General features: G+C 42.7%; 1 protein-coding gene across 1 annotated transcript in view; it reads left to right on the top strand.

Annotated features, from left to right (window-relative positions):
• LOC27207479 overlaps nucleotides 1-25,402 on the top strand; it is a 97,367-nt gene extending 71,965 nt beyond the window's left edge. The window contains 2 exon segments of the mRNA XM_039295414.1: nucleotides 25,124-25,284; nucleotides 25,286-25,402. Of these exon segments, the coding sequence (XP_039151348.1) occupies nucleotides 25,124-25,284; nucleotides 25,286-25,402 (278 nt within the window).
• Nucleotides 25,403-25,951: the final 549 nt, after the last annotated feature.

The raw sequence follows: 25,951 nt of genomic DNA, 5'->3' as shown, positions 1-25,951 counted from the left end.
TCGTCATTTGCAACCCATTTTCGCAGATGCATGCCGGCCTTCTCCATCACTTGTCTCAATTTCCTTTGAAGTTCATACCACTCGTTGACTGTGTCTCCACCAGTTATGAGGTCATCCATATAAAAGTCGTCTCTAATTGTTTCTGCTATGACGCTATCCTCTTGGCAAAAGCGATCTGCCAACTCTCGTAGACATCGGGCTGCTAAGAAAGGTGCTGCCGATGTGCCATAAGTTACGGTTGTTAACTTAAACTCACTGATCGGCAATTTTGGTTCATCTCTCCATAGGATATATTGGTATTCTTGGTCTTTCTCAGAAACCTTTATTTGGCGATACATTTTTTCAATGTCAGCTACCATAACATATTGCCACTTGCACCATTTAATTAGAATATCGAATATATCCTTTTGAATCTGAGGACGAGCTATAATAACGTCATCTAGGATTTAGTCCATTTGTCGCCTTTGCGGATTCGTCAAAAACTACTCGTAGCTTCGTAGTTAAGCTTCTAGGCCTGATTATTGCTTGATGGGGTAAATAGTATTTACCTTGGCCCGTTGTCTTTACAGATTCCATATATCCCATCTTAAGGTATTCTTTCATGAATTCGTTGTATGCAGCCCAGTTCTTTGGGTTTCTTTGAAACTTCTTTTCCATTTGCATAAGCCTCGCCATTGCCTGTTTGCGAGAGTCTCCCAGCTTTGCCTTTTTGCGGAATGGAATTGAAACCACAAATCTGCCTTCCTCGTTGGTGACAGTTGTTTCTTGGAATTTTCTTTCGCACTCTGCATTGTCTGTAATCGTCTCATCGGCTTCATATTCCATTTCCCAAAAGCGTACCAGGTCCTTTAGATTTATTGTTGTAGTGGCACTTATAATTTTGCTGCACGAGTTATATTTCCGTACACAATCCATCCAAATATGGTTTTTTGTCCCAAGATTCCATTCATGGTTTTTGTTTTCTCCATCATAATCAGAGGAAATAGATCGCACACCTATCAATGTCAATTCTGCTTGCTTGTTGAATCTGGATCTCTAGCCTGTAGCCTTCCACTCTTTGTTGATATCAATATCAAACTTTTTTCTGGGAAGGGCTCTATGGAGTGTTGGTAAAACCAATGCTTCCGTTTGATGTTTTGAAGCTGCTTGGAATTTTGGTTTGATCGTCAGGTGGACGCTATTTTGGATAATTGAGTAGTCTGGAAGATACCTTCGACCTCTATAGTACTCCCTTACTCTGGGAATCCTTAATATTGTGCTGCTTCCCTGAAATCAGCGTCTTTCTGGATCCACCGTCAATAAGCCCCTCAACTCGTTGTAACCTCAGCTTTGCATTCACTAAAACAACAGCTGTAGCCATAGTGTGTCTTGGCCTTGCTTGAGGTATTTCGTTTTGTGTCTTCATGCAAGAAGGTCTGTTGTGTCCTTTGGAGCATCGATTGCATGTAATTTCCTTTTCTGCAGTCGATAGCATTATGCTTTCCAAAGCATCTAAAGCACATGCTGTTCTTTTGAACGAATTCTTTTCTTTTTTCAATAGATTGTGCTCTGAATTTGAGACACTTTATCATATCGTGGCCATCCTTAGAGCAAAAGGCACACGATCTTACTTGCACTTTTCTTGTAGCAAGCTGAGCGGTATTTTTTGTAATGTCATTTACTGAGTTGTATTGTTGCTCAATAAACTCCAGTACGTCTTGCAAGGACTATATAGCTCTTGCCTTTTTTACATGCTGTTCATATAGCTGCAAAGCTTCTGGCGAAAATGTCCGCAGTAGAATTTCTGCTGAAATTACGTCAGCAGAGCTTTCTATTTTTCCTTTATGATGAATATGCTCTCGGCCGCAGTATCCAAAAACTTCCTTAATATTGTCTCATCATGGGCTAACCACCATTTGAGCTTCTCCTTTTAAGCAGGCTCTTGAATATCCCAGCTTCCTTGTGTTACTGAGATCCTTCCTGCTGTCTATTAGCTCAGAGAACAGCTCGTTAAATGTTGGCCATTCCTTCGCATTTCTATTATTCTGCCGCGAGGCGATTTATCTGAGCGCAGTTTCAATGGCCAATATTACTATTTCGACCATATCACTTATGCCTTTGTCTATTCTGATGCACCTGGCTAACTCCAACCACGTGCTGTGGGAACGCTCCACCTGTCTGTTGAAGGTACTGTGCAGTGGTGGTCCGTTTGTAATGCTTACACCAAAGATGGACACGATCGTGTGCGACTTCAACGACGGATCATTGTCGCAATAAATGGTCTTTGCCTCATGAGCTGAAGCAGCGCTGGCTTCAGGTCTACAATAGCTCTCGAGGCGATAGGTTGTACGATGGCAAATTTAGAAAACTTGTCGCCTTTTATTCCCGAATAGAATAAAGGTATCTTTTGACGAGAAATGTGCTTCCTCCAGTATTATCTGGTTTAGGAAGCATATCAGCAAATTGTCTGTCGATTACCCATACTCGATTGTGTGGGTAAGTGACATTCACTGTGAATCGTTGCTGCGCAAGATTTGGACTCTTCTTGTTCCAGCACATTAAGCTGCTGTCTGAACAATGGCGTCCACTACCAGGTTCTCTTACAGGGCTTGTAAATAGTCCGAGCAATAAACTCGTTTTTGCGCTCGTCTTTCTCGTTTTTCCACCTTTAGTTTTGGCGGTTGGGTTGATTCCGACTCTTGAACTCGGTCATCAACAGGAACCGGCTGACATCGTCCTATCGCACCCTGATGAGCCACAGGTAGAGATACACAGTACCATCCAGATAGCTCAAACCGCGCTAAGGCCAGATAAAACGTCTCGCGGCAGAAAAGAGTATTCGAGAAGACTCGAACCGAAGACTGGGCAACAAGCTCACGCCGTTGTGCGAGGAAAGAGCTGTAGAAGCGGGCATGGGGACCACAGTCCTTATTAAGGGGAGGGTGGTCCACAAGGACAATTAAAATGACGCACTCAGTAGCAATATCCGTGTACCGCTTAATTTTAAATTTTGTATCCACTTGGCGCAATTTAGAAGTAGATCTAATCCTTAGCGTCATCCGCGTATATCATATTCTTAGGCATTTTCTTATTATTGTTGTTGGGTTCCCCGTCTACAGAACAGAAAATCAACCATTTAAACATTCACACTCGAACAATAGGCAAATAGAAATCAATACCAAAATGGTATTGGAGTCAAAAATCCAAAATGATTAGAGTTCAAATCAATAAACTAATTGCCAGAGTCAACTTAATCCTCAGCAAAAGAGTCGCAAATTGACACCGGTCATTGTATGAAACATTACTCGCTGGAGCTTTAATATTGAATGTTGCTGTGACACTTTCAAAAAATGAACATTGTTCAGTTTGGCTGGTTGGAGGCCAACCAACAACCCATAGGGGACCTCATGTCCGTATCGTCCCGTAAAGGTTCTGCAATCCAATAACGCATTTTCACTTTATCAAATTCCGGTAATTAAGTTCGTCTGTAATAAAATTACTATTTATACTCTTCAGTCTCGAAGGAGCCGTTTACAGATGGACGATGGATAGACGATGGACGTTATCGTAGAGTGCAACAATGAGATCTACACCGTCAAGCTTGCACCGCATCAACCATCACACTTCTGCCAGCTATCATCAGGCAGGTCATGCGCGAGAGAACTTCATGCAGGCGGCGCGCACAACTGCGAAATTCGACCCAGCAACCTGGATCCCATTACCTATGTAGATGAGGGGATCGTCATCATCAACGACAGACCACAAGGTGCAAGTGGACAACGGCTCTGAAATCTGGGTGCATGGTACTCACCTTCTTACCTTCGACCACATGCCGTCTTCACTCCGTCAGAACGGGGCCAAAACAGAGTACCGGGTAGCAAAATTTCGCCTCTGAACGTCATCTCCCACCAAAGCGTGCTCAGTCTCAGGTACCTTTATCGCCTGAATGAACGTAACTTAGAGACAATCCGGAGGTTTCAGACAAGAGGTCAACGTCGAACACCCCAGCGAGAGGCACTTATCGTGGGCAGCATCATATTGTCTCCTGTTGTGTGTTGTCATTGTGGGCTGGCGTGCCCTGAAGGCCAGGAGATCCGCCAGGTGATTGGACGTGGCGATCGCTGATTTAAAGTCGGCCGGGTCGGCCTCCATCTTGATGATGGTGAGGGGGTAGTTAACTTAAGTAAACGCAGCTACGGCGAGCATGTGAAATATGGCAACAACGGCATTATGCAGTTAAGCATTTTTATTTTTTTTTTTTTTTTCACGGGTCCAAGGGCCACACCTCCCGCCACCGTCACCGGATGTGACTCGGAGAATACAAGACAGAGAATTTTTAAAGAGGACTTTTTTCGTCCTGCCATTCAGATAGCTTGAAATCCAATTTAGAAGATCAACAGGGAACCTAATAGATCAAGTTTCCTTACTAGAAGATAATGATTAACAGAGTCAAATGCTTTACTAAAGTCAGTGTAAATGACATATGTTTGAAGATTATTTTTGAAACCCTGTGTTACGAAAGAATACTCCAGAAGAACTCTAAGAGGTTGGTGGTTGTTGATCTGCGTTTCATAAAACCGTGCTGACCGGTGATTGATCTACAAAGGTGAGTGATAACATTTTTAAAAAGTTTTGTGATAACCGACAATTTAGAGATTCCTTTATAATTGGTTACATCCAGTTTGCTACCTTTTTTATGAAGAGGAATCACAAGAACTCCATCCATATATGAGGAAACTGTGAAGATTTTAGAGATAAGGTAAACAGTTTCAGTAGAGGCTTGCACAAGGCTTTCGCACAGAATCTGAGCACACAGCCAGGGATTCCGTCGGGACCTGGCGAATAGACCGGTTTAACACGCTGAAGATCGTTAAGCAGTGAGCATTCGTTTATAGTGGGGCCAAATATTAGATTCGACTTAGATACCGCATAAGAGTGTGGCTGTTCGGAATGAGGTAAAGTAGAATATGTTGTGTGAAAAAACTTGGCGAATAGATTGGCTATTGCCTGATCGATGTTACCGTAGGGTTTTCAAAAAATAGCGAGGAAGGGTAAGAACTTGTTTTTCGCTTAGTGTTAACGAAATTATAAAATTGTTTCGGACCCTGTGCCAGATGGAACTTACAACGGTTTAAATAATTCCTGTAGGACTGAGCATTAAGCACGGTAAGCTTAACCGAGCTTTAAATTTCATATAGAGTCTGGACTTCACATATTTAGGTGTGTTAACTCCTTATTAAAGCAAGGGGTTTAGAGATTGGACGGATAGTAACATCGGAACACAAGAGTTAAAAAATGATTTAATTGCGGTATATTAATGGCATCCGCCATTATGTTGCAGGAGTAAAGATCGGACCAATTAAAGCCAGCTATAAAATTGATTAGCCTCCCGAAAATTTGCCTTGTGAAACAGTGAATTCGCTTTGTTCATTTCTTTGGAATTTACTTTTAATACGGCACCTATGTCAATTGTCACCTCAAAAAGTAGGACGATATGGATCTTCAGGTTGAGTAAGAGGTGCTACCCTGACAGAAACACACTTTCTGGACTTGTTACAAAACATAGATCCAATAATCGACCATGAGAGTTTCGAATATAATTTACTTGCGAAATCGATAAGTCGAGCAAGCCATCAATAAATTCATGTTGTGCTAAAGGAGAAGGATATTCTTCTGGGGACCACGTTGTGCCAGGTATATTAAAATCACCTAGAACTACCAATTGGTCCCTGTCAGACAGTTTATTTGGATGGATTGGACAGCGGACAGGTGATTCTGATATTCTGAGAATTCAGAAGACGGTGGAATATACGAGCACGTTATGTAAACTGATCTGTCGGAAAATGACAGCTCTTACGCATAAGAACTCGAGTTACGGGACTCGTCAAAAAGTAACTCCTCGACGCGAAGGGTAGATCTAACCGCAATTAAGACTCCACCTTTCCGTCTGGAGGGACTGTCTAGATAAGAATATATAAATTATGAAGTTGGGTGTTCCGCGTTGATTCCAGAGACTTCTCTCACGGCCGGTAGCGGTGGTTCTGAAGATTACGTTGGAGGGCTTGACTTCGCCCCCTTAGGTTTCTGGCGCGTCAGCATTCTATACATAGAGCTACTTAGTTGCTATGAATTATTATGTTAAGAGTTTTTAACTACTCCCCCCTCAAGTTTATGACCGTCCTCGGTCATGTTGAATGTGTCGATGGTACGCTGTATCTCCATGGAGGCTCGTCTTCTCCTTAATGCCAGATAAAGTGAGAAGGAGCCAATTAAACCAATGTTTAGGACCACACCAGCTACGAACCAGAGTTTAGGCGAACCTTCAGATTCCACGTCATCCTTAAAGCTTTGGATGGAGAGCAGGTTCTCGTTATTCATCCGGTGTAGCAGAGGGATGCTGAGCACGGGGTCGTACGCGACGATGTTAAGTAATGGGAAGCGCGCAATGCCTGTCTGCTTGCTTAATGCTTTCCGTAGGTTTACGAACTCGGAGCCATTGATGGTCGCCGTTCTCTCGAAGGTCACCAGGTGGGTTCCCTCGACCAGTATTTCTGGGCTGCCATCGGTGCTAATGCGAGCTGAAGCTTCGTTGATAATCACAACGCCGTCATCTATGGGAGTTACTTCCTGCAAGTGGCTGGGTTGAGTGTGGCATTGGGCTGCGCTCCCTGCGTGGAGTGAGCGCGACCCATCGGTACAATACACCACCCCTCCCTCTAAACCACCACGCCTTCACAAGTGAAGACATCGAACCGGGAAGCGTTGCGATACAAAGTCGCAACATAAACATCAACGACGAGTCAGCCGCCGACATCCGCCAAAAAGCTGACACCGCATTCCCTTCGCACAGACAACGCAGCGCATACAATCCCATATACATACTTGTTAACATACTTTCTGCTGCGTCAGATACTTTATTTCTAAGAACTCCAACATTGTAATACACATATACATATTCACTGTTAGCTTATTTAAGACCAAAAAATAAAGACGACAGGCAGTCGAGATCTAGCAGCAAACACATGTAGACGTATCCAATATTCAATCCGATCGAATTCCCTGACAGCCGTAGCTACTTTCAAGATCGGCTCCTCTCTTCTCTGCATCTGAATATCCCACGAAGCTCTCCGAAAATCACTTTGGCTACCTTCTGGATCAGCCCCTCTCTTTTCTGCATTTGAATACCCCGCGAAGCTCCCCCGGAGGTAACTCGCGCACAAGATTCGCGCCGAGACCGCTCGCAGAACGTGAAGTGTGGTATCTGTGCATCCTGTGAGCGCAAAGGTCTCATGTTCGCATTCGGCCAACGTATCCTCGTCGAAGCGTAAGATGATGTGTTGGTGGGATACAGGGTAAACGGCGACTTTCTTGCAACTGAACTTGACTCTGGGATAGGCAATTAAAATATGAATACTGTTCTCGGACTGGAGGACTCTAGTCTTGGATGCTTCTTTTAAGCTGATGTTAGGGGTGTCCTGTTGTACAAGAGACTTCAAGTCGGCATAGTCAAGAATCGTGGGATTTACAATGTTTGATTTGGCCAAAGTAATAGTGAGAATTAAATTTTGAATTTCAGTAGAAAGCATCCTATTTCTTGCCAATAACGCTTCATACAAGTGTGGAGTGTCAACCAAGTCGCTTTTACGGGCACTGATCACCTTATTGATGGTGTCAGTTAACTTGTTAATCTGTTCTGGGTTTCGGAATTTATTGTTATCTGCCGGGAATTAGACTCAACTAGTTTAGCCTCAGTGATCTTTATCTTTAGAAGGTCCGTGGCATCGGGAGTACCAGCCACTACCTTTAAAGCTGTACCTAGGAAATCTAGACTCCTGGCAATCCTATGATGGACCTTAAGGACGGACAACAAAGTTCTAAGGTGGTCCGTATCGACCTCTAGTAACTCACGCATATGTCTCGTCTATCATAACAGCGAATTCGGACAAGTTGTTGAGTGCTTTAAGAGGTCACGCTGTTCAAAAACCAGCACATCACCATCTACGACAGGGATGTAGTTGGCATGCGAAAAGTCGGTGATTCGTGCATTCGCTAATGCCAGTGTAATGAACATCGTGAGGGTAAACCTGGAATTTAGATACAGGGTGAGACTGTAGGGCTCGGGCTTTCTTAAAGTAACCTACTAACTAACTGCAAGGGGAGTGCCTACTTAAGGTTGTCCTTGTGGACCACCCTCCCCTTAATAAGAACAGACGTTCCCAGGTCTGCTTGCACTTTTTGTTCCGTGCATAGTGGGGTTAGTTTATTTCCTAACCTCTTGTTGTTCTTTACAAACACGTGCTCTCCTACCTCAAACACACGGTTTTGACGGGGAGGGTTGCATCTTCCGAACCAATAATACCGTCAAGCGGATAAGGTTCGTGTCTAACAATACGCACCTGACAAAGTGGATTAAGTGAAATTAGTTTTCGCGGTAATAAACTTATGAACAAGACCAGAATACTGGCACACATAGCAAATAGTGACCCCCCAAGTCACTAACAGTGAAATAATAGTGAAACGAAAACATTTCATTCAAAAATACAAAGTTAAGTTTCTCGAACTGGGGCTCCGCTGCCCAGCGCCACGCGATCGCACAACAGCTGTTTGCGAGCTTAAAGCTTTCTATCCCAGGGTTCAAGTTTTGCTAGAACCCTGGTGATTTGGTGCACACTTCAATGATGAACACTTAAATGAAACCGGCTGCGGCTGATGAAGTCGTTGGATACTGCGTTCTCTCGAGCCCCCAATGTGCTGCCCCGCCAGCGCTCAAAAAATAAAGCGAAAGTCTCGTGCTTCTCCGGAGACTGAAAGGAAAAAACCAAAATCAACTAAGGCAAACAAGGGGAAAACCCTTCGGCTACAGAACCTAGATATGGCGGCAATTCAAACCGATTTGGTTTACTTGCGCATCTCACAGCTGACAAACAAGTAGGCAATGAAATTGGCGATCTGTATGACCAGCCCAGTACCAGTCATCAAGCTGCAATTGCTGCCGCTAAGCGGGATCAGCCTCCGCTGGAACCACTAGTCAGGCCAAAAAGGCGCAGTCCAAACCACCTCCTATAGTAATGGAGGAGTGGACGACGGTATGCCTGATGATGCAAGAGCAGTCGAAAATAAGTGGACCTAGAAAAGGTTGAGGCTAGGGCGTCAAGAGCGGTGTCCCTAAGCTTTACGCGGCTGACGCTAATGACATTTCGCACCATAGTGAACTGGCTCGAGATCGAAGAGATGAGTTCCACTGCTACCAGCTTAAAGAGGACAGGCCTTACAGGGATGCGTGAAAGGCCTGCACCACAGTCGCTACATCACCAAAAATCAAGGATGAGCTGGAAAAGATCGGGCACAAGGTTCTCGATATTCACACACCCGCTAGGCGAAACGAACGGGTACCTCAAAAGCGTCGCCAGTCAATATGTTCTTCCTAAATATGCTGCTGCGGCAAACAATAAGGAGATCCTGGCGGTAAAGGCACTATGCCATATGAGATAGTTATTGAGCCTCTCCGCAACGCGTAACGCTATTGTCCCAGTGCCATCGTTTGTCAGTCAGTTTGCCACACAGCCAAAATACTGCCGTAAGGCCCACATTTGTGTGAAATGTGCCGGCGAACACCCAGCCAAGGACTGTACAGGCCACGCATCGAGCTGTCACTTGCTACAACTGTGGCGCGTCAGCATCCTGCAAAATAGTAAAGGTTGCAGCAAGCTACAACGTTCCTGCAGCGATCCAGACCCAGAAGTGAGTGGCTGGAAGAACAGAAGTAAGCGAGCGACCAACTCCAAGGGGCTAGCTGAGGTAAGGAGATCCCCTCTTCTCGAGGCGGAATATCTTATGCAGATGTGGCTAGAGGGTCCATTCACCAACAAGCAACCAATGAGCCTGACGCACCAGCAACAGAAGCAACAGCAACAGCCCTATGATGGAAGCCCCAGTCGTCAAAGGAGCCGCAGCCGGACAAGGGCGTCTAGGGGTACACTCCAGCGCTCGACGGATGCTAGCAGCAGCATTGAAGCCATCCTGCAGACTCTTAATGAAAACATAATTCTTTGCGCTCGATTCAAGAGAAGCAAATGGAATTAATGATGGATGATGATGAAGCAACAGCAACAACAGTCACATCAGCAGGGCAGATTATCAATCTGCCTCACTGCTCTCCAAGCGCGGTCAAGCGCCATAATGATGCCGCTGCGCATCCTAGTGTGGAACGCCGACGGCGTATCCACGAAGTTGCCTGAAGTAGAGTGCTTCGTGCGACGTCACGAAATCGATGTATTACTGCTCAGCGAGACACACTGCAAGGGGGCAGAGACGCCTAAGCTATTCGGATTGTAGCCTACACTGCCAATGATCCGAGTGGTGGCAACGCCAAAGCGGAGCAGCTATCTTAATCAAAAATAGCCTTGCCCACTTTCCGCTAAACCAATAGCCACTGCCAAGGTGCAACTTGCGCCGGCGGTTATTGAAACGGCACTTGGTCCTATAAGCTTTGGAGCGGTCTAACTGCCCACCGAGATTTGCATGGACTACGGACGAGTTTAAGGACATTTTGGAAGAGTTCCAGACGAAGTTCATTGTTGGCAGGCGATTGGAACGCGTCCCACTGGCTCTGGGGTGCGGGAAGGAGCAACCAAAGAGGCATTGCATTAGCGAATCTCGTCCTAAATTCGGAGGTGGACTCGCTAGCAACAGGAGGACCAACAAGATACCCGTAGCGGCAGTAGAGGCTCACCAGGGTACATCGATTTTGCACTGACAAAGGGTGTGCTGGGCATCCACGCTAACATAGTGTGTTGTTGAGCTTAGCTCCGACCACCTGCCTCTGGTAATTACGCTGGATGCGGGGCACTATCCTACCCTAAGATGGAGCGGCTTATCACTAGGCGTAACTGCAACACTGGGAGGTATGTCCCAACTTCGCAACATGGTAGTGCCACCCAAATACTGGCCCCCGATCAACACAAACTGCCAAAAAAAACTATAACTCTTTTTTTGGACAGGACGCTTGATAGATGCCGCCCTATCGGAACTGCTCACACCAACAACCCTATCAACGTACAGCCAGCATAGAATTGGGCAACTCGCAAGAATATCTCGGCCGACAGCTTGCCAGCCGCAACAGGTTGAAGAAACTCAGGACCAGCTGAACCAAGCGCTTCAAAATGGATATGCCAATCACGCCGTTTGAACCCTGCGAGGTAGCCGAAGTCATTGTGCGCCAGAGTAACAACAAAGCACCTGGACATGACGTCATCTGCAACGCCACATTGAAGGCCCTGCCCAGACAAGCGATCCTCTACATAACGTTGGTTTCAACGCTATTGTGAGGTTGCAATACTTCCCTTATCAGTGGAAGCTCGGGATAATCTCCATGATCCAAAAACCTGGCAAGCCGGAAAGGGAGCCCGCCTCCTACCGGCCGATCAGTCTCCTCCCTTCAATTTCGAAGGTGTTTGAGAGACTGATTGCTGTCCGGATTGTAAGGATTATGGAAGCCCAGGGGATTACCCCTGAGCACCAGTTCGGTTTCCGTGCTGGCCACTGTACTGTCGAGCAGCTCCATCGAGTCGTCGAGCAAATTCTGACTGCCTACGACAGTAAGGAATATTGTAACAGCCTCTTCTTGGACATTCGAGAAGCGTTTGATCGAGTGTGGCACATTGGACTCCAACTGAAAATCAAGCAGACGCTGCCTGCTCCATATTTTGGGTTGCTGAAATCGTACCTGGAAGGAAGGAGGTTCGCTGTGCGCTTTCATTCAGCAATTTCCACCGAGCACAACGTGGCAGCTGGTGTTCCACAAGGTAGTGTCCTCGGCCCCCTGCTCTACTGCCTGTATAGCCACGACATGCCGCAGCCAGATGTAAGCCTTTACGGGAAATCTATGTGGCCACATTTGCCGATGACGTGTGCGTCACCTACAGGTCCCGATGCGAGCACGACGAGCCGATGGTATCCAGGACTTGCATACCGGTTCTCGGAATGGGCAAGACGATGGAATATTGGCATCAATAGCAGTAAATCCAACAACGTCTGCTTCACTTTAAAGCGGAGAACGCCACCGCCCGTCTACATCGAGGAAGTCCCCGTACACAGCCGAACGCAAGCAAAGTACCTTGGAGTGCTTCTGGATCGCAGACTCACATTTTCCAAGCATGTGACCGACATCAGAACGCGCCTACGTGCTAAGGTGGCGAAGCACTACTGGCTACTTTCTTCGCGCAGTAAATTGTCGCTATCCAACAAGCTGACAATTTACAAACAGATTCTAGCACCAAACTGGAAGTATGGGTGCCAAATCTGGGGCTTAGCCTGCGACAGCCACATCAAAAGGATCCAGGCTATTCAAAATAAGGTAGCAAGACTCATCACCGGCTGCGAGTGGTTTGTTCGAAACACCACCCTGCACAGAGACCTGAAACTCGCAACGGTATTTGACGAAATAAACAAGCACTCGAGCAGATACCATGACAGCTGGAGCGCCACAGAAATCGGCTGGCCAGCGCTTTAAACAGATCTCGCCCACCAAGGAGGCTCAATAGAAGGCAACCGAGGGATCTCATTACCCGATCTCCTTTGACAAGGGTCCGCAGAAGCTGACGCTTATCTTAAATCCTATTTGTTATATGTGATTGTTATGTAATTGTAGTTAAATTACTGTAAATTTGAAAAAGCTAACTATAGTTAGCCGGCCGAGCCCAAATGGGCTGAATTAATAGATAAGAAGGACACAAAGGGGCTTCAAGACTTCCCCGTATGCCTTAATAAATAAATTAAAAAAAAAAAAAAAAAAAAAAAAAAAAATACCGTCAAATAAAAAAGGGTGTTTTTACGTTAAACACCGAAACTATACACGCCTACGACGCCTTTCAGCGCCGGGAGTCGAGTAATATAATTTTTTGAGGTGCCTGTATCGAGTAATAGTTTTATTTCTCCTCATGCCACCGTACGTGTAATGTAGGGGAGCAGGGACTTTACCCTAAAAAATTGCAGGAGTCCTCTGCATCCAGCTCGTCCTGTATTTCTATGGCGCTTGCCTGGGCAACGGAGTCATAATCTTCTTCGTCGGTGTTTTCTTCCGGCATGAAGTTCATTTTTTGCTGAGACCTTGCTGACCGCCCTCTTTGCCATGTTGTGGTTTGTTTGGACCGGGAGGAAGGGTCAACTTCCATTCACCTGCACTGTTGTGTGGCCTTTGCTTAAAGGAACCTCTTTGATTGTTTGCTCCCTTTAGAGTTCTAACAAAATGGGGTTCTTTTTAATCGCCCCCGAATCTTGGTTCGGTTCGCCGTATGACTGCGAACATTTCCAACCTGCCTGTTTCCGGTTGTTTGGCCTATAGGCTCTTTCTTCGTTATGTCAGGCGAACGTGGCCGCGAAAATACTTCCGTCGTTACTTGACTCAGCTTCTTGAGCTAACGCCAATGCTGATGGCAAGTCCCGCGGTTGTGCCGGACAAACGGCAATTTTTAATGTTTTCTTTAAGCCAAATATGAACGCGTGTAAAGCGTCATCCCTGTGCTGCTCATTAAGGACGGCCGCTGCGGCTGCGTCGTGTGTCATTATTGTTTTGCTTGTAAGAAGCGTTAGCTTTCGTTCTATCTCATCATAGTATTTGAGTAAGGGTAACTCTCCCTGCCTTGACAAACTTAATTCTTGTTTTATTACGTGTGCCGGAGTTTTGTCCGCATACGTGAAGTCTAAGCGCGCTATTATGGCGTGAAAATTAAATACCGTGTTAAATGAGGCTAATACAGCAGACGCTGGGCCTCGTACTTTATTTTTTAGGATTCCGACGGCCTGATAATGTCGGCTGCTACCTTCGTAAGGCGCAAATATTTTGTAGGCCGCAGCCTGTCTCCAGGAAACATAATTTTCCTGCTTACCGTCAAATTCTGGAACAGATTTGACCATATCAAGGGGCTCACTACACTCAATGTTTGGATTTAATTCGATTTCTTGGAATGTCTGGATTTTCGGTTTTTATCTTTAAGTAAACTTAACTCCCCCATAATTGTGGCTAGTTTTGCTTCGAATAGTTCTTCCTGCCTTTGAAGTGCGCAGGCTATGGCAGCCTCCATCTTCGCAATTTGTTCCGCCTGCATTTCTGTTGCCCTATTGGTTGACGGTATCTCAATTCTATTTTTTATTGGGCCTCTTCCGTGTAAAAGTTCTAGGACTTCTTCGTCTGAGGAAATGTTCCCAGTATCCCTATACATGAGACAGTTTTTCATGTAAAAAAAAATTTGCAGGTGTTATAGAATTAAATCAAGAGTCTGTAGAATATTTATATTTTGTGTATTTCCTAGCAAGATCAAATTAATTTGTCATTTTAAAATTTTTTTTAATTTTCATTTTAATTTTTAAAAATTCAACTTCACAACTTGCTGGATATCATTTATTTGCTGTATTTTTATTTTTTTTTTTGCATTTTCTAGCACATGAGAATTTATTGTATTTATTAAGTTTTAAGCTCACCAATTTGTTAAATATTTTTTATTTGTTGTATTTATTTCCCTTATTTTGGATTTTCTGGCACGTGAGAATTTATCGTATTTTTACACTAATAAAATGTATTCCTGTGATATATATATATATATTTATTGGCGAACTTTTGGACAAAAAGCCTACTCACATGTTAATAAATTAATTTTATGCGTGTTTTGCCGACGGCTTTCTTTCGCCACCAATACTGCCGCTGTCGCTGCTGCCTATTTATGTGGTTAATTAGACTTTTCCACTTTGTGTTTTTTCCATTTGGGTGATTGTTTTTAATCCGATGTTTCCAATTTATGGAAAGCTGGTGATTTCAATTTTTTCACTTCGGGTAATTGTATTTATTGTATTTACCTAGCAACGCAAACTAATACAACGGAAAAACTCTTAGCATAAGATCAACTCTTTAATATAAAGTCACACTGAAGCGGGACTCTCTTATATTTTATCTCTTGCTGTCTTGCTCATGCCTGTCAACTGCCTGCGTGGAGTTATATTGTAACATACTACTTAAGTTCTAATAAAGTACTCAAATGAACACATACTCGTGACAACATTAATATTTGAAATCCATTTATAAATTTACAATTGGAAAATATAAACTTCATTTATATTTTTTAATTTTAATCATTTTGAATTTGATTACTACACTAATAAAAAAATTCAGATCTATCATAACTGTAACCAAACAAAAACGGCCAGAACTAAAAAACCAAATAATGAGGTAGAATTTTTAACAGAATTAAGAAAGCGCTTAAGCGAAATGCGGGCGCGTCATTTTAGAAGGGGGAGAGTTATCCCATTTCATAAACAAATTTCAACTCAGTCACAGCAGAATTTCTTTGCCCTTGTCTTTGTCGCCAACACCTACACAGTAAATTTGAATTTCGCAATGCTGTGAAATAATTTCAGTAATAAAGCAAACATATTTGAAAGTTTAAAGAAAATCCTAAAGGAAAGCTTCTGGTCCGAGGTTGAGTGGATTAGGATTAATATTATGAAGATCAGTCTGAATCAGGACGAGGTTCGTGGACAGTTTCAAATCAAAGATAAGCAATTAATAAAGTGTCTTGTAATAGTATAAGTGAAAAATCTATCACCGAATTAAATTTTTTTTTTAAACCTATTGCGTTATTTATTGGATCTTCTCTTTTTGTGAGACTAACAATAATTATTCAAATCTTATTATATAACTTATATTATTTACAATGTGAAGTAATTGTATTAGTTAGAGACGGTCCTAGGATTTCTTTGCTGGGCTGGAGAATCTTTGCGCTTCAGTCGGCTCTGACTGTAGACTCGCGTAAGCGACTTCGCGAGAGGATTTTCGTGTGCGGCGAGCTTTGCTTGATGTTTACTTTTTTCATCTGAATTTCCTCATTGACAAGGTTTATGTGGAGGTCTCTATGGATGCTTTCGCTGCGTAGGTACCATGGTGCCCCAGTGATAGTTTGCAGAATCGTGGACTGAACTCGCTGTATGATTTCAATGTTGGTTTTTGAAGCGTTTCCCCATAGTTCACAGCCGTATGTCCAGATGGGTTTCAGCACGGTATTGTAGAGGAGTACTTTGTATTCCAGACTAAGGGAGAGTTGTAATTAATAAGCCAGTGAAGATTGATTCTAATATGTCGCCGCCAGGTGAGGCGTCTATCTAGGTGAACGCCGAGAATATGTTACAACGTCTGCTTGTGGGATAAATGTATTGTTCAGGGTACAGGGTGGGCAGGTTTGTCTGTTCAGTGTGAAGGTTACATGTCTGCTTTGGTCTCGTTTATCTTAATGCGCCAGTCCGCAAACCATCTTTCCACTATTTTAAGATGGCAGGCAAGTTGCTCTGTTGCCTTTGCTGGCATCTAGATCGGCTAAGTATTGCGGTATCGTCAGCAAACGTAGAGGTTGTGAGCTGATAGTTTGTTGGCATGTCTGCTGTGAATAGGTGTAAGAACGGGCCCAGTTCACTACCTTGGGGGACTCCAGCATTGATAACGCGGTCGTGTGAAGTCGAACTGTTACACCTGGTTGAGAACACTCTTTTGAAGAGATAAGATTCGAACACTTTTGCGTGTTCTGGGGAAGCAGTTTTGTTATCTTGTACATTAGTCCTTCCAGCCAGACTCGGTCAAATGCTTGTGCAACATCTAAGAATATAGACTGAACAGTATTCCCGGTGCTTACAAGCGGTACGAATTTCGTTTGTGATGCGATTGACCTGTTCGATCGTTCCGTGATTTTTGCGAAAGCCAAACTGAGATGGTATTGGTATTTCGCCTTCTTAAGTGGGGAGTTAGTTGTGTTTAAAAAATGCCTTTTCAAACAGTTTCGAGAGACACGTTAGGAATGATTGTCTGTAGGATGAGGGTTGCGTTTTGTCTTGCCTGGCTTGGAATCATTACTATAACCGCCTTTTTCCACTTTGGGATAGTATCCAAGTTTCGTAATAGCGTTGAAGAGATGGGAATAAGGTCAGAACCACACACCGGTGGGAGTTCTTATGATCATTTTTGGTGCACCAAGTCATGTCCAGGTGATTTTTTGGGATTAAGATCTTTTATGATAGATGCTATCTCACTTTGGCTGCATGATGTTACTGGAATTTTATAGGGGGCAGCTTTTAACTTACTACAGGGAGGACAAATGAGTTGCTAGCAGGATTTGGTTGGAATACTTTCTGAAGGTGATCGGGCGAACGCATTAGCTCTATCTTCGTCGCTGCGTATCCAGCTTCCAGAGGGACCTCGCAGTGGAACGACTGTTTCTGCTGGTGGCTGTATGCTTTTGTGTGTTTCCACAAAGGGTTCCTTTTGCTGGTGGGGCGATAGTTGTTTGATATCTATATATTGGTCGCTGGGCGTTGGCTTCCTCAAGCTTAAGTGCCTGGTTAGTTTACGTGTTGCTATTTTTAGATGTTCTTTAGCGTTGGGATCTATGATTCTGCCATTCTCTTCTTAGTCTTCGTTTTCAAAGTACTAGCTGTTCGATTTCACGATTTGTCTTGCTATGATTTGTCATTTTGTGTGTGTCTGGAGTGTAGAGGCCTTGGCTGCAGCAAACAAGTGTTTCCTCTATCGATTGTCAACCAGGCGATCAACATCCTCGTCCGGTGAATACTGTTTGAGTTGGTTCCATGTGGGTACAAACATATTTCGCGTACCTTGCCCCAGTTGGTCCTGTTGCCTGTCAGCCTGTAGGACCGCTCAGTTATATGTGGTCGGTGCCAGAGAGTAAGTAGAAACTGGAGAAGTGATCAGATGATAGTTCTGCAGTGTAGGACGGGCCCGATTGTGGCGGGGTGTGAGCGAAGTGGGTGGTCTGAGCGCGTATTGATTCTCCGCGTTTGTTAAGGCGGTTCTTTAGTTCCTTGTATACTACACAGCCACGCCAGTTCGCTGCGTGACTTTCACCGCAGTTGCTGCACATTTTAACAGAGATGTCTTCTTATGGCAGTTCGCTGCGCTATGAGCTTCACTACAGACTACGCAAATAGATTTCAGCGTACAGTACGCCTTAGTGTGGCCATATTCTTGGCAGTTAGTGCACTGCACTGGGCGATTGCGCTTGTGTGGCTCTTCCACTGTGATACGCCGATGCAGTAGGAGCTGTAATTTGTAGATTGGATGAACTTCATTTTTTTTCAGTGTCTGGCGCTCTGGCTCCAACTCGATTTTGAACATTGGTTGTGGTTCCTTATTTTTGTTTAATATGTTCATGACCATTTTTGCACTTAAATTCTTTTCTTGAGCGCTTCTACGATTTCAGTGGTCGAAACAGTTGCCTCAATCCCTTTGAGAACAACCTGTAGGCCCCTTGCGCTTTTTAGTTGGTATGTATACAAGTTTTTTCCTGCTTCATCCAAGAATTTGGTTAGTAGACGATGGCTATCCTCCGTTTCAGTTTGAACCTTTGTTTCATTTATGTTCCCTTTTCTTAGGGGTATTACGTAAAATGAGTTTTCTCCTATAAGTGTGGCTATTTTGTTCACTAATGCACTTGAGCTTTTTTCGCGAATGTATATTGGAGGAGGCTTGACCTTCTTAGGTGACTTTGCCGGTTGTATACTTTCATCAGTAGAATTTGCCAGCAGCTCAAATCTGTTGGTGTTTTCTGGCGTTTTGTTAGTGAGCATGTTAGCATTGTCGCGTGTAATTTTTGATTTGTTTTCTGTTTGTTGACTTTTGTAATTTTGAGGGCTAAGTTTTCTTTTTATTGTTATGTAGCGATCCATTCCAGTCTGTTTGGTGGACCCGGCGTTCTTGTTTACGTTTTGGCTTGCTGATAGCGCAGCAGAACCGTTAAATTGTGCTTTGGTTTTGATCGCTGGCTCAGTAGGAGCAAATGCTTGCGTCGACGAAATTGAGCGAGCTGACGATACCGTTCCAGTTGTTGTTGTGATTGCAGTTGCAGTGGTTGTTGTTGTCACAGTACTAGTCACCGTAGGTAAGCGTAAAGAAATTTCGCAAGTGTTTGGAGATTGGGGGTTTTGTGACAGTAGTGAGGGAGAGCAAGAACGGGCTCTTTCTTGAGTTGTTGGCAATGGTAAAATTGTCGGGTTATGGGTGATTGACCGCTCGCTGTCTGCAGAAGTCGCGGAGACGTAAGAGAAGTACGCGTTGTTTCGTTGCAATGAGAGCCGGCGATCGTCTTGCTCGCGTTGTCGCTGAACGCGAGTGTCGTTCTGGCTCATAGTGTAAAACTACTTGCTTATACTATTTCAAACACAGAATATGTATTCGAGCGATGGTGCATCGCACAGAGCGTCTCTTTCGCTTTCGATTTATTTGTTTGCATTATATTAATAACCATTCACTTCACTAAAAAAACCCGATTTTATACGGAGCTCGATGAAAACACGTCTTCACACGTCAGCGACCATGGGAATAATGAATAAATATTAAATTTTAAGAAAATATTATTCAATTTTTTTTTTTTTTTGCATTACACTGTTTTGCCTGCTATTCTTTATAGAAGACGTACTGGAGTACAGTGGTTATTACATATAAGCAAACTCATACACTAAGATCTGTCTGTCTGTCTGTCTGTCTGTCGGTCTGGCGGTCTGTTTGTCTTGTGGGCCGAACAGCCGAGACAATCTGACCCTGTCCGTCTGCCCGTCCGTATACTCAAATTGGGATTAATAATACAGCTTCCAGAGACATAGCTGCAGCGTAAGCTTTTTAACCCATATTGCCACGCTCACACTTTTGCGAAATGTTTTGATTTTTTTCATATTTTTATTACTCTTGTAAATTTCTATAGATTTGCCAAAAAACTTTTTGCCACGCCCACTTTTACGCGCACAAGCCGCCCAAAACTGCCGAGCCCACACTTTTGACAAATTTTTAAATTTTTCTCATTTTATTGATATGCATGAAACTTCGTGTTGAAATTTCCATTGGTAACGGGTATCTGATAATCGGGGAAGTCCAAAGCATTCCCTCTTGATTTTTATTAAAAATGGCAATAGTTTTCAAATCTAATTATAACAAGTACTAGAAAATTAGAAAATATTTACCGTATAATCTCTTAGACTTCGAACAACTTCGAGATGTCTTGTTGTCCGTAGTATGGATTTAAACTGTTTCTATATCTATATCTATATCGATTGGGACCAGAAATTGCCCTGCTTCCACTGATATTATGATAAATGTTAAACGTGATGTTCTTACAAAAATTCTGTTAGCCTATTCCGCAGGGCGGCGATGCCGGTGACGCTGACTATGTAATCATAATACACATGTACTTGGGCCTGGCTGTTTACGTAACACAAAGTAATCAATGTGTACACACATGTTTTTGAATGTTGTGGGTATCCAATATGGGTGTCTACCACATCTGCTTCCCTTTGAAAAATAGCTTAGCATTATAAAGTTAGTTTTTGTTATATTCCTTTTATATTTTATTTTATTTTATTTTTATTGAGATATTAGAGTATAAGTTTTTGTGTTGATTTTTTAATGCATTTTCATAATAAACACAATATTGTTTTTTTGAACGTGACTTTTAAAAAATGTAGGCCAGAATTCAGAATGCATTTTTCTTTTTTTTATATATTTAAAGCTATAACTACAACTTAAAATATTAGAGAACAAACTTTTTTATCATTTCAGTAATAAAATGATATATATAAGAAACTAAATAGTATATCAGCTTTCTAACAAAACACGAAGCCTGCATTTTGCAGTGTACAAAATATATAATAATAATATATGAAACTAGTCAAGTTGACTAAGAAAACAACAAAAATATTACTCTACTCATGAATTTCTTTCCAAATATAGAAGTATGTCAGCAATTTTCGCTTTAAGCGAAGCCCGGCGGTTACTTATTATAAGTCCAGCCTTGCTAAACATGCTCCCAAACTCTGTTGATGTGGCGGGAACACACCAAAATGTAGGTACTATTTGTTTTTATTACTCGTGGAATCATTATGCTGAAGTAAAGAACATTTGATTTATGTTTCTCCTAATGGTTAGTGCAAATATTTGATACCTCGATAAAACCTTCGATAGTTTCCCGGCTCTACTACGTTAGACAGTGCCTAAATATCTGTCTTTCATTTGTGGCCACTAATACAATTTTATATTTACCTTTGGGTTTTAAAAAATTAGAAAAAACATCATGTCCAAATAGTGCAAAAAAGACGCTTATCAATTTAATACAAATTTAAGCTCGAAATAATTTGCAGCGATGCAATGAATGAAGCTCCGGAAATCCAAGAAACGGCTGTTACTCTTACTTATCAACACGCGATGTCAACGTAGAAAACTAAGCAACAAATTGCAACCCGGCTCTACTGACCGTCACCACTCTGCTCACCGAAACTCCTACATCCTGAAGGTTTGGCTATAATGCTAAGCCCCACCACCGCGGTCTTCAATGGGAGAGCCTCCAACTTCTAGCAGGCTACAATTTCTGTTGTCGCAGCAAAAGCACCACAAACAGGGTTGGTAACAATACAAAGATCAACCGTACCAACAAAAGTAATGAACAAACTAGGAGCTCCAATGATAACAGATTTCCGTCTTAGCAGGGCAGAAATAACCAAGCAGAGTTGGGGCAAGAGACCCAAAAGATCATTTTTATATGGCTTAAGCGACCTGGTCAATACAATTGTTGGTACTTATCAACAAGCGATGTCAACGTAGAAAACTAAGCAACAAATTGCAACCCGGCTCTACTGACCGTCACCACTCTGCTCACCGAAACTCCTACATCCTGAAGGTTTGGCTGTAATGCTAAGCCCCACCACCGTCGTCTTCAATGGGAGAGCCTCCAACTTCTAGCAGGCTACAATTTCTGTTGTCGCAGCAAAAGCACCACAAACAGGGTTGGTAACAATACAAAAATCAACCGTACCAACAAAAGTAATGAACAAACTAGGAGCTCCAATGATAACAGATTTCCGTCTTAGCAGGGCAGAAAATAACCAAGCAGAGTTGGGGCAAGAGACCCAAAAGATCATTTTTATATGGCTTAAGCGACCTGGTCAATACAATTGTTGCGCTGGTCGGAGACGAAAATTTCTAAAACGAAATCCGAAAAACAATTTGGAACTGTGTCCAAATACTAGGAGGAAACAAGAAACTTCTAAACCTATCAACTAAAAAGCTGTAAAGCACTGCAAGTTGTACTATTAGAGATCAAACCTGATATCGTCCCATCTGAGATTCAAAAAGCCCTTAAGGACAAGGACACTCCGGTCAGTCTGCAGAGGATATAAAACTCCCCGCAATGCCCAACTAACAAAGAAGACCCTCAAAAGACAGAATGTGGAAACTACGGAGGAAATCATACCGCAAGCTACGGAAGTCTATATGGAGCTGAAGAGTCGCATGAAAAAGCTCCGCGTCTACAAAATACGGAAAATGCGTATTAAAACTCAAAAACAACTGCAGACGTATTTTTCGAAAAAATGAGCCAGATCATCATTCGGTCCGCTAAATACCACATCTCCTACTCCGAAGTTTTACGAACACGGAAAAACCCCTCACACAGTTAGAAAACGCTCAGCATATCCTTGGGCAGCCCCAAAGCAATTTGGAAACTATGATGTTCACATTAAAACAAAGTCGTTTTAATGTCGTATATTTAACTCAATGGGGATTGATATAAGCAACATAGAGAGCGATTGCTTAGCGAACACCAAATCGCATTTAACGATTTGACGGGAAGCGATTGAAAGCTAAAGACGACGCAAAAAGAAAACGTTATTTTCTTAACGTATGTGTCGGAGATTAATTAGGTCTAGCGTATTATTTAGCATGTGACTAAACTACATATGTTATAATTATTAAGATTAAAGAAAAAGATAATGAATAAAGAGAGTTCACAGGGCATCATTTGTGGGTCTGAGCTTGGCGCTTAGTGTTGTTCGACTCAGTTTAATGTTGACAAAAAGGATGACAAAATAATTGAGTAATGTTAAGTAATATAGAAAGAAGTGAGAGAGTGATGCTCACGTAAGTAAGGCTAGTGGGAATGATGGAACAGACAACACGCAGGCGACTTCCTGTGCCAATCAACATGCACAGTGAAGAAGAAGAAGCTCGGACCAAGTCTCCGTCATCAGAAGTGGGATCGGCCTAGTCCCAAGACCTTTCATGAGATCAGTAGCGCGCATTATTGGAAGCTCGAAACAAGAGTTTATGAAGTTAATTAAACCATACAGACTTCAAAAGTGGCTATGCAACCAGGAAAAGTAACGCCACCACAGCTTAACCCTGACACTAGATGCAGCGCGTGGTGCAAAACTGTCGACATAATTATATCAGAAAATATGTTGGAAGGAAGCTATTTGGAAATTGCTCTAAGCAACTCATTAGAAGGAGGAGCGTCCCTGTAGTTATCCCAAATTTGCTACCAGAATTCCGAGAATTGTTTACACAACGATATGATAGATAGTGAAAAGTTACCATATATGTTTATGCCGAGACCAGCGGGAGCATTAGGCTCTCCTGCAGCCACCGAGACCAGCCCAATCAGTGGTCTCTCCTGTAACCCCCGAGTGTCTGTAGGATTCCACCATTCCTCGCGCTTACCTCCAGGGAACGTTTTATAAACTCAGCCTACCGGAAAAAAAGTTCCGCGACCATAATCTAGAAAACCCTGGTAACCGAGTCCAGAAACAAGCCTAGGTACTTAACCGATACCGTACAGTCCACAGCCATGTTGGAACTCTTGATTCTAACGATGGACTTTTTAGCCACCATAGGTTGCACCCTCCGATTTGGAAAGGGAAGCCTCACCCTGTCTCGACCAAAAACTGGAGATAGCGACCCGAATGGACATAATGATACGGAACAGAATACCCAAGTGGAACCACAACCCCGACTGCGATAGATAGCGTAAGGGGATCATACACAACGACCCCGGAACCACGGCTAGGGATCACAGAACACGACACAAGACCATGGAACAACCAGGGTACGAGTGCACTCAGAGGACAACGGAGGACAAGACCAGATGAGGATACGAGAAACCACATCATAAAACGCCTGAGAAGAATAACATAGAAGAGCCCTTAAACGATCCCGACTCAGAGGAAACCTCTCCCGTTCCGCGAGGACAACATACGTCATCCAGGAAAACAATTTTGAGACAACACCACGTGTCCCAAAGTTCCTCAACGAGCAGCTGGCACAATTCGAAGGATTGGCGGGAGTAGCCAACATAGCCGAACACCGAATAACGGACCGTTCAAACAGCTCTACTTCCAGAAGATGCCGGCCATGAAACGAATCATAGACGAACAGTTGGGCGCCTTACTGAAACAGCGTTGTATAGAGCCATAACAAAGCCCACATAGTGCCTCCTTCTTCTCGTGCTTCTAGCGCGCACTCTGCCATTAGCCTTATCAAAAGACTGATGGATGGTGATCAATTAATGTTATGATTGTTATACCCGTTAATCGTAGAGTAAAAGGGTACACTAGATTTGTAGAAAAGTGTGTAAAATGCAGAAGGAACCATATGACCATATACAGTATACACTTCCTTGATCAGGATCAATAGCGGAGTATGTCCGTCTGTCCGTATGAACGTCGAGATCTCAGGAACTATTAGAGCTAGAAGGTTTAGATTCGGCATACAGATTCTAAAGACATAGACGCAGAGTCCGGAAAATCGACTATGGCATTCTCTCTTGTTTTTTTTACATCTATGCACAGGTCGTTACTAATTTTGTGTTTTTTTTACTACCCATCTCTGTAATGATCTTTTCATTCTACCGTACTTGAGTATAAGTTCTTAAAAAATGGCTTTAAAAATTGTTTTCGCTCTTTTATTTCGTGTAGGTACTGTTGCCAAATATTTGCTAGATCGCAGATGATATTGACTACATACTTATTTCCATATTCTGCTGCTGTGGATTCGGTTATGGTCATTGGAGGTTTTGTGTTTCTTTCGTCATTTGTGGCCAATTATACAAGTTTTTAATTTCCTTAGAGTTCTAGAAATTTCTAAGTGAGTGACAAATTATCAACATGCAATTTATACAGTACTGGTTTACTTGAACCTTATCGCTTTTATCTATCTGTGTCCCTTCGTTATTATTGTCTGTAATTTTAAGTATTCTTTTAATATATTTTCACAATACGAATGAATGTGTAAACAAATTATTACATTTAAAGTTTTTGTTCTTTTTCTTCCTAGGAATTCAAAAACGCCCAGTCTTTTTTGTTGCAAGTCGCTACGGACGATCCGGAAGCACTGCATATGATGAAAGTTTAAAATCCAAACGCATTTTCATCGTACCCCGAAACGAGCGTTTCATTCTTGGCTCTCGGTACGGCAAACGAAGCGGGAAATATTTACTGCCTTTCGAGAGAAATAAATATGATGATAGTCAGAAAAAGATTTTGAAACAATGTGAAAGAACGAACTCCAAATTTAAGATTTATATTCAAACTCCAAAGCGAAATACTTAACTAGTATATTAAAAGTAACACCAATGTAAAGACCGCCAGTTATTGATTGACCAATATTCTGAGTTTGTACTGACATTCGACTCTGACATGAATGCTAATTACTAATGCTTTTTGTTAAATTGCATTTAATAACATTTTATAACAACGAAGAAAAACTGCTAAGAAATTAATAGGCTTTGATCTTTAATCTTAAGACGGAAAAATAAATCTATTTAAATATTATTAAAAATAAAATTGCATATTTTTGTATTATATAAAACAAAAGTTCGCAAATAGTTTGAATGAAATATGGAAACCTGATCAAACATCCTGTGTGTTGTTGTAGAATTGTATAATGCTTGGATCTCCTGTAGCGAAATACGTGTATTACTTCCCTGAGCTGATGGTAATATCAAAGATACTAGAATAACAAGATCCGTAACGGCCATAAATTGGTTTTGCAAAATGCAGCCATAGCCATGTTGACGGCCACAATTGCCCTCTCGCTTACGCTGAGAGCGTAAAAAATCTAAAAATAGAATTTGCTTGCTTGTGTGAGTAAAAACAATAGACG

This window comes from Drosophila simulans, chromosome 3R (genome assembly GCF_016746395.2).
Source record: "Drosophila simulans strain w501 chromosome 3R, Prin_Dsim_3.1, whole genome shotgun sequence".
Classification (NCBI taxonomy): domain Eukaryota; kingdom Metazoa; phylum Arthropoda; class Insecta; order Diptera; family Drosophilidae; genus Drosophila; species Drosophila simulans.
The sequence above is the reverse complement of the archived record's forward strand: the minus strand, read 5'-3'. Positions and strand labels throughout refer to the sequence as shown.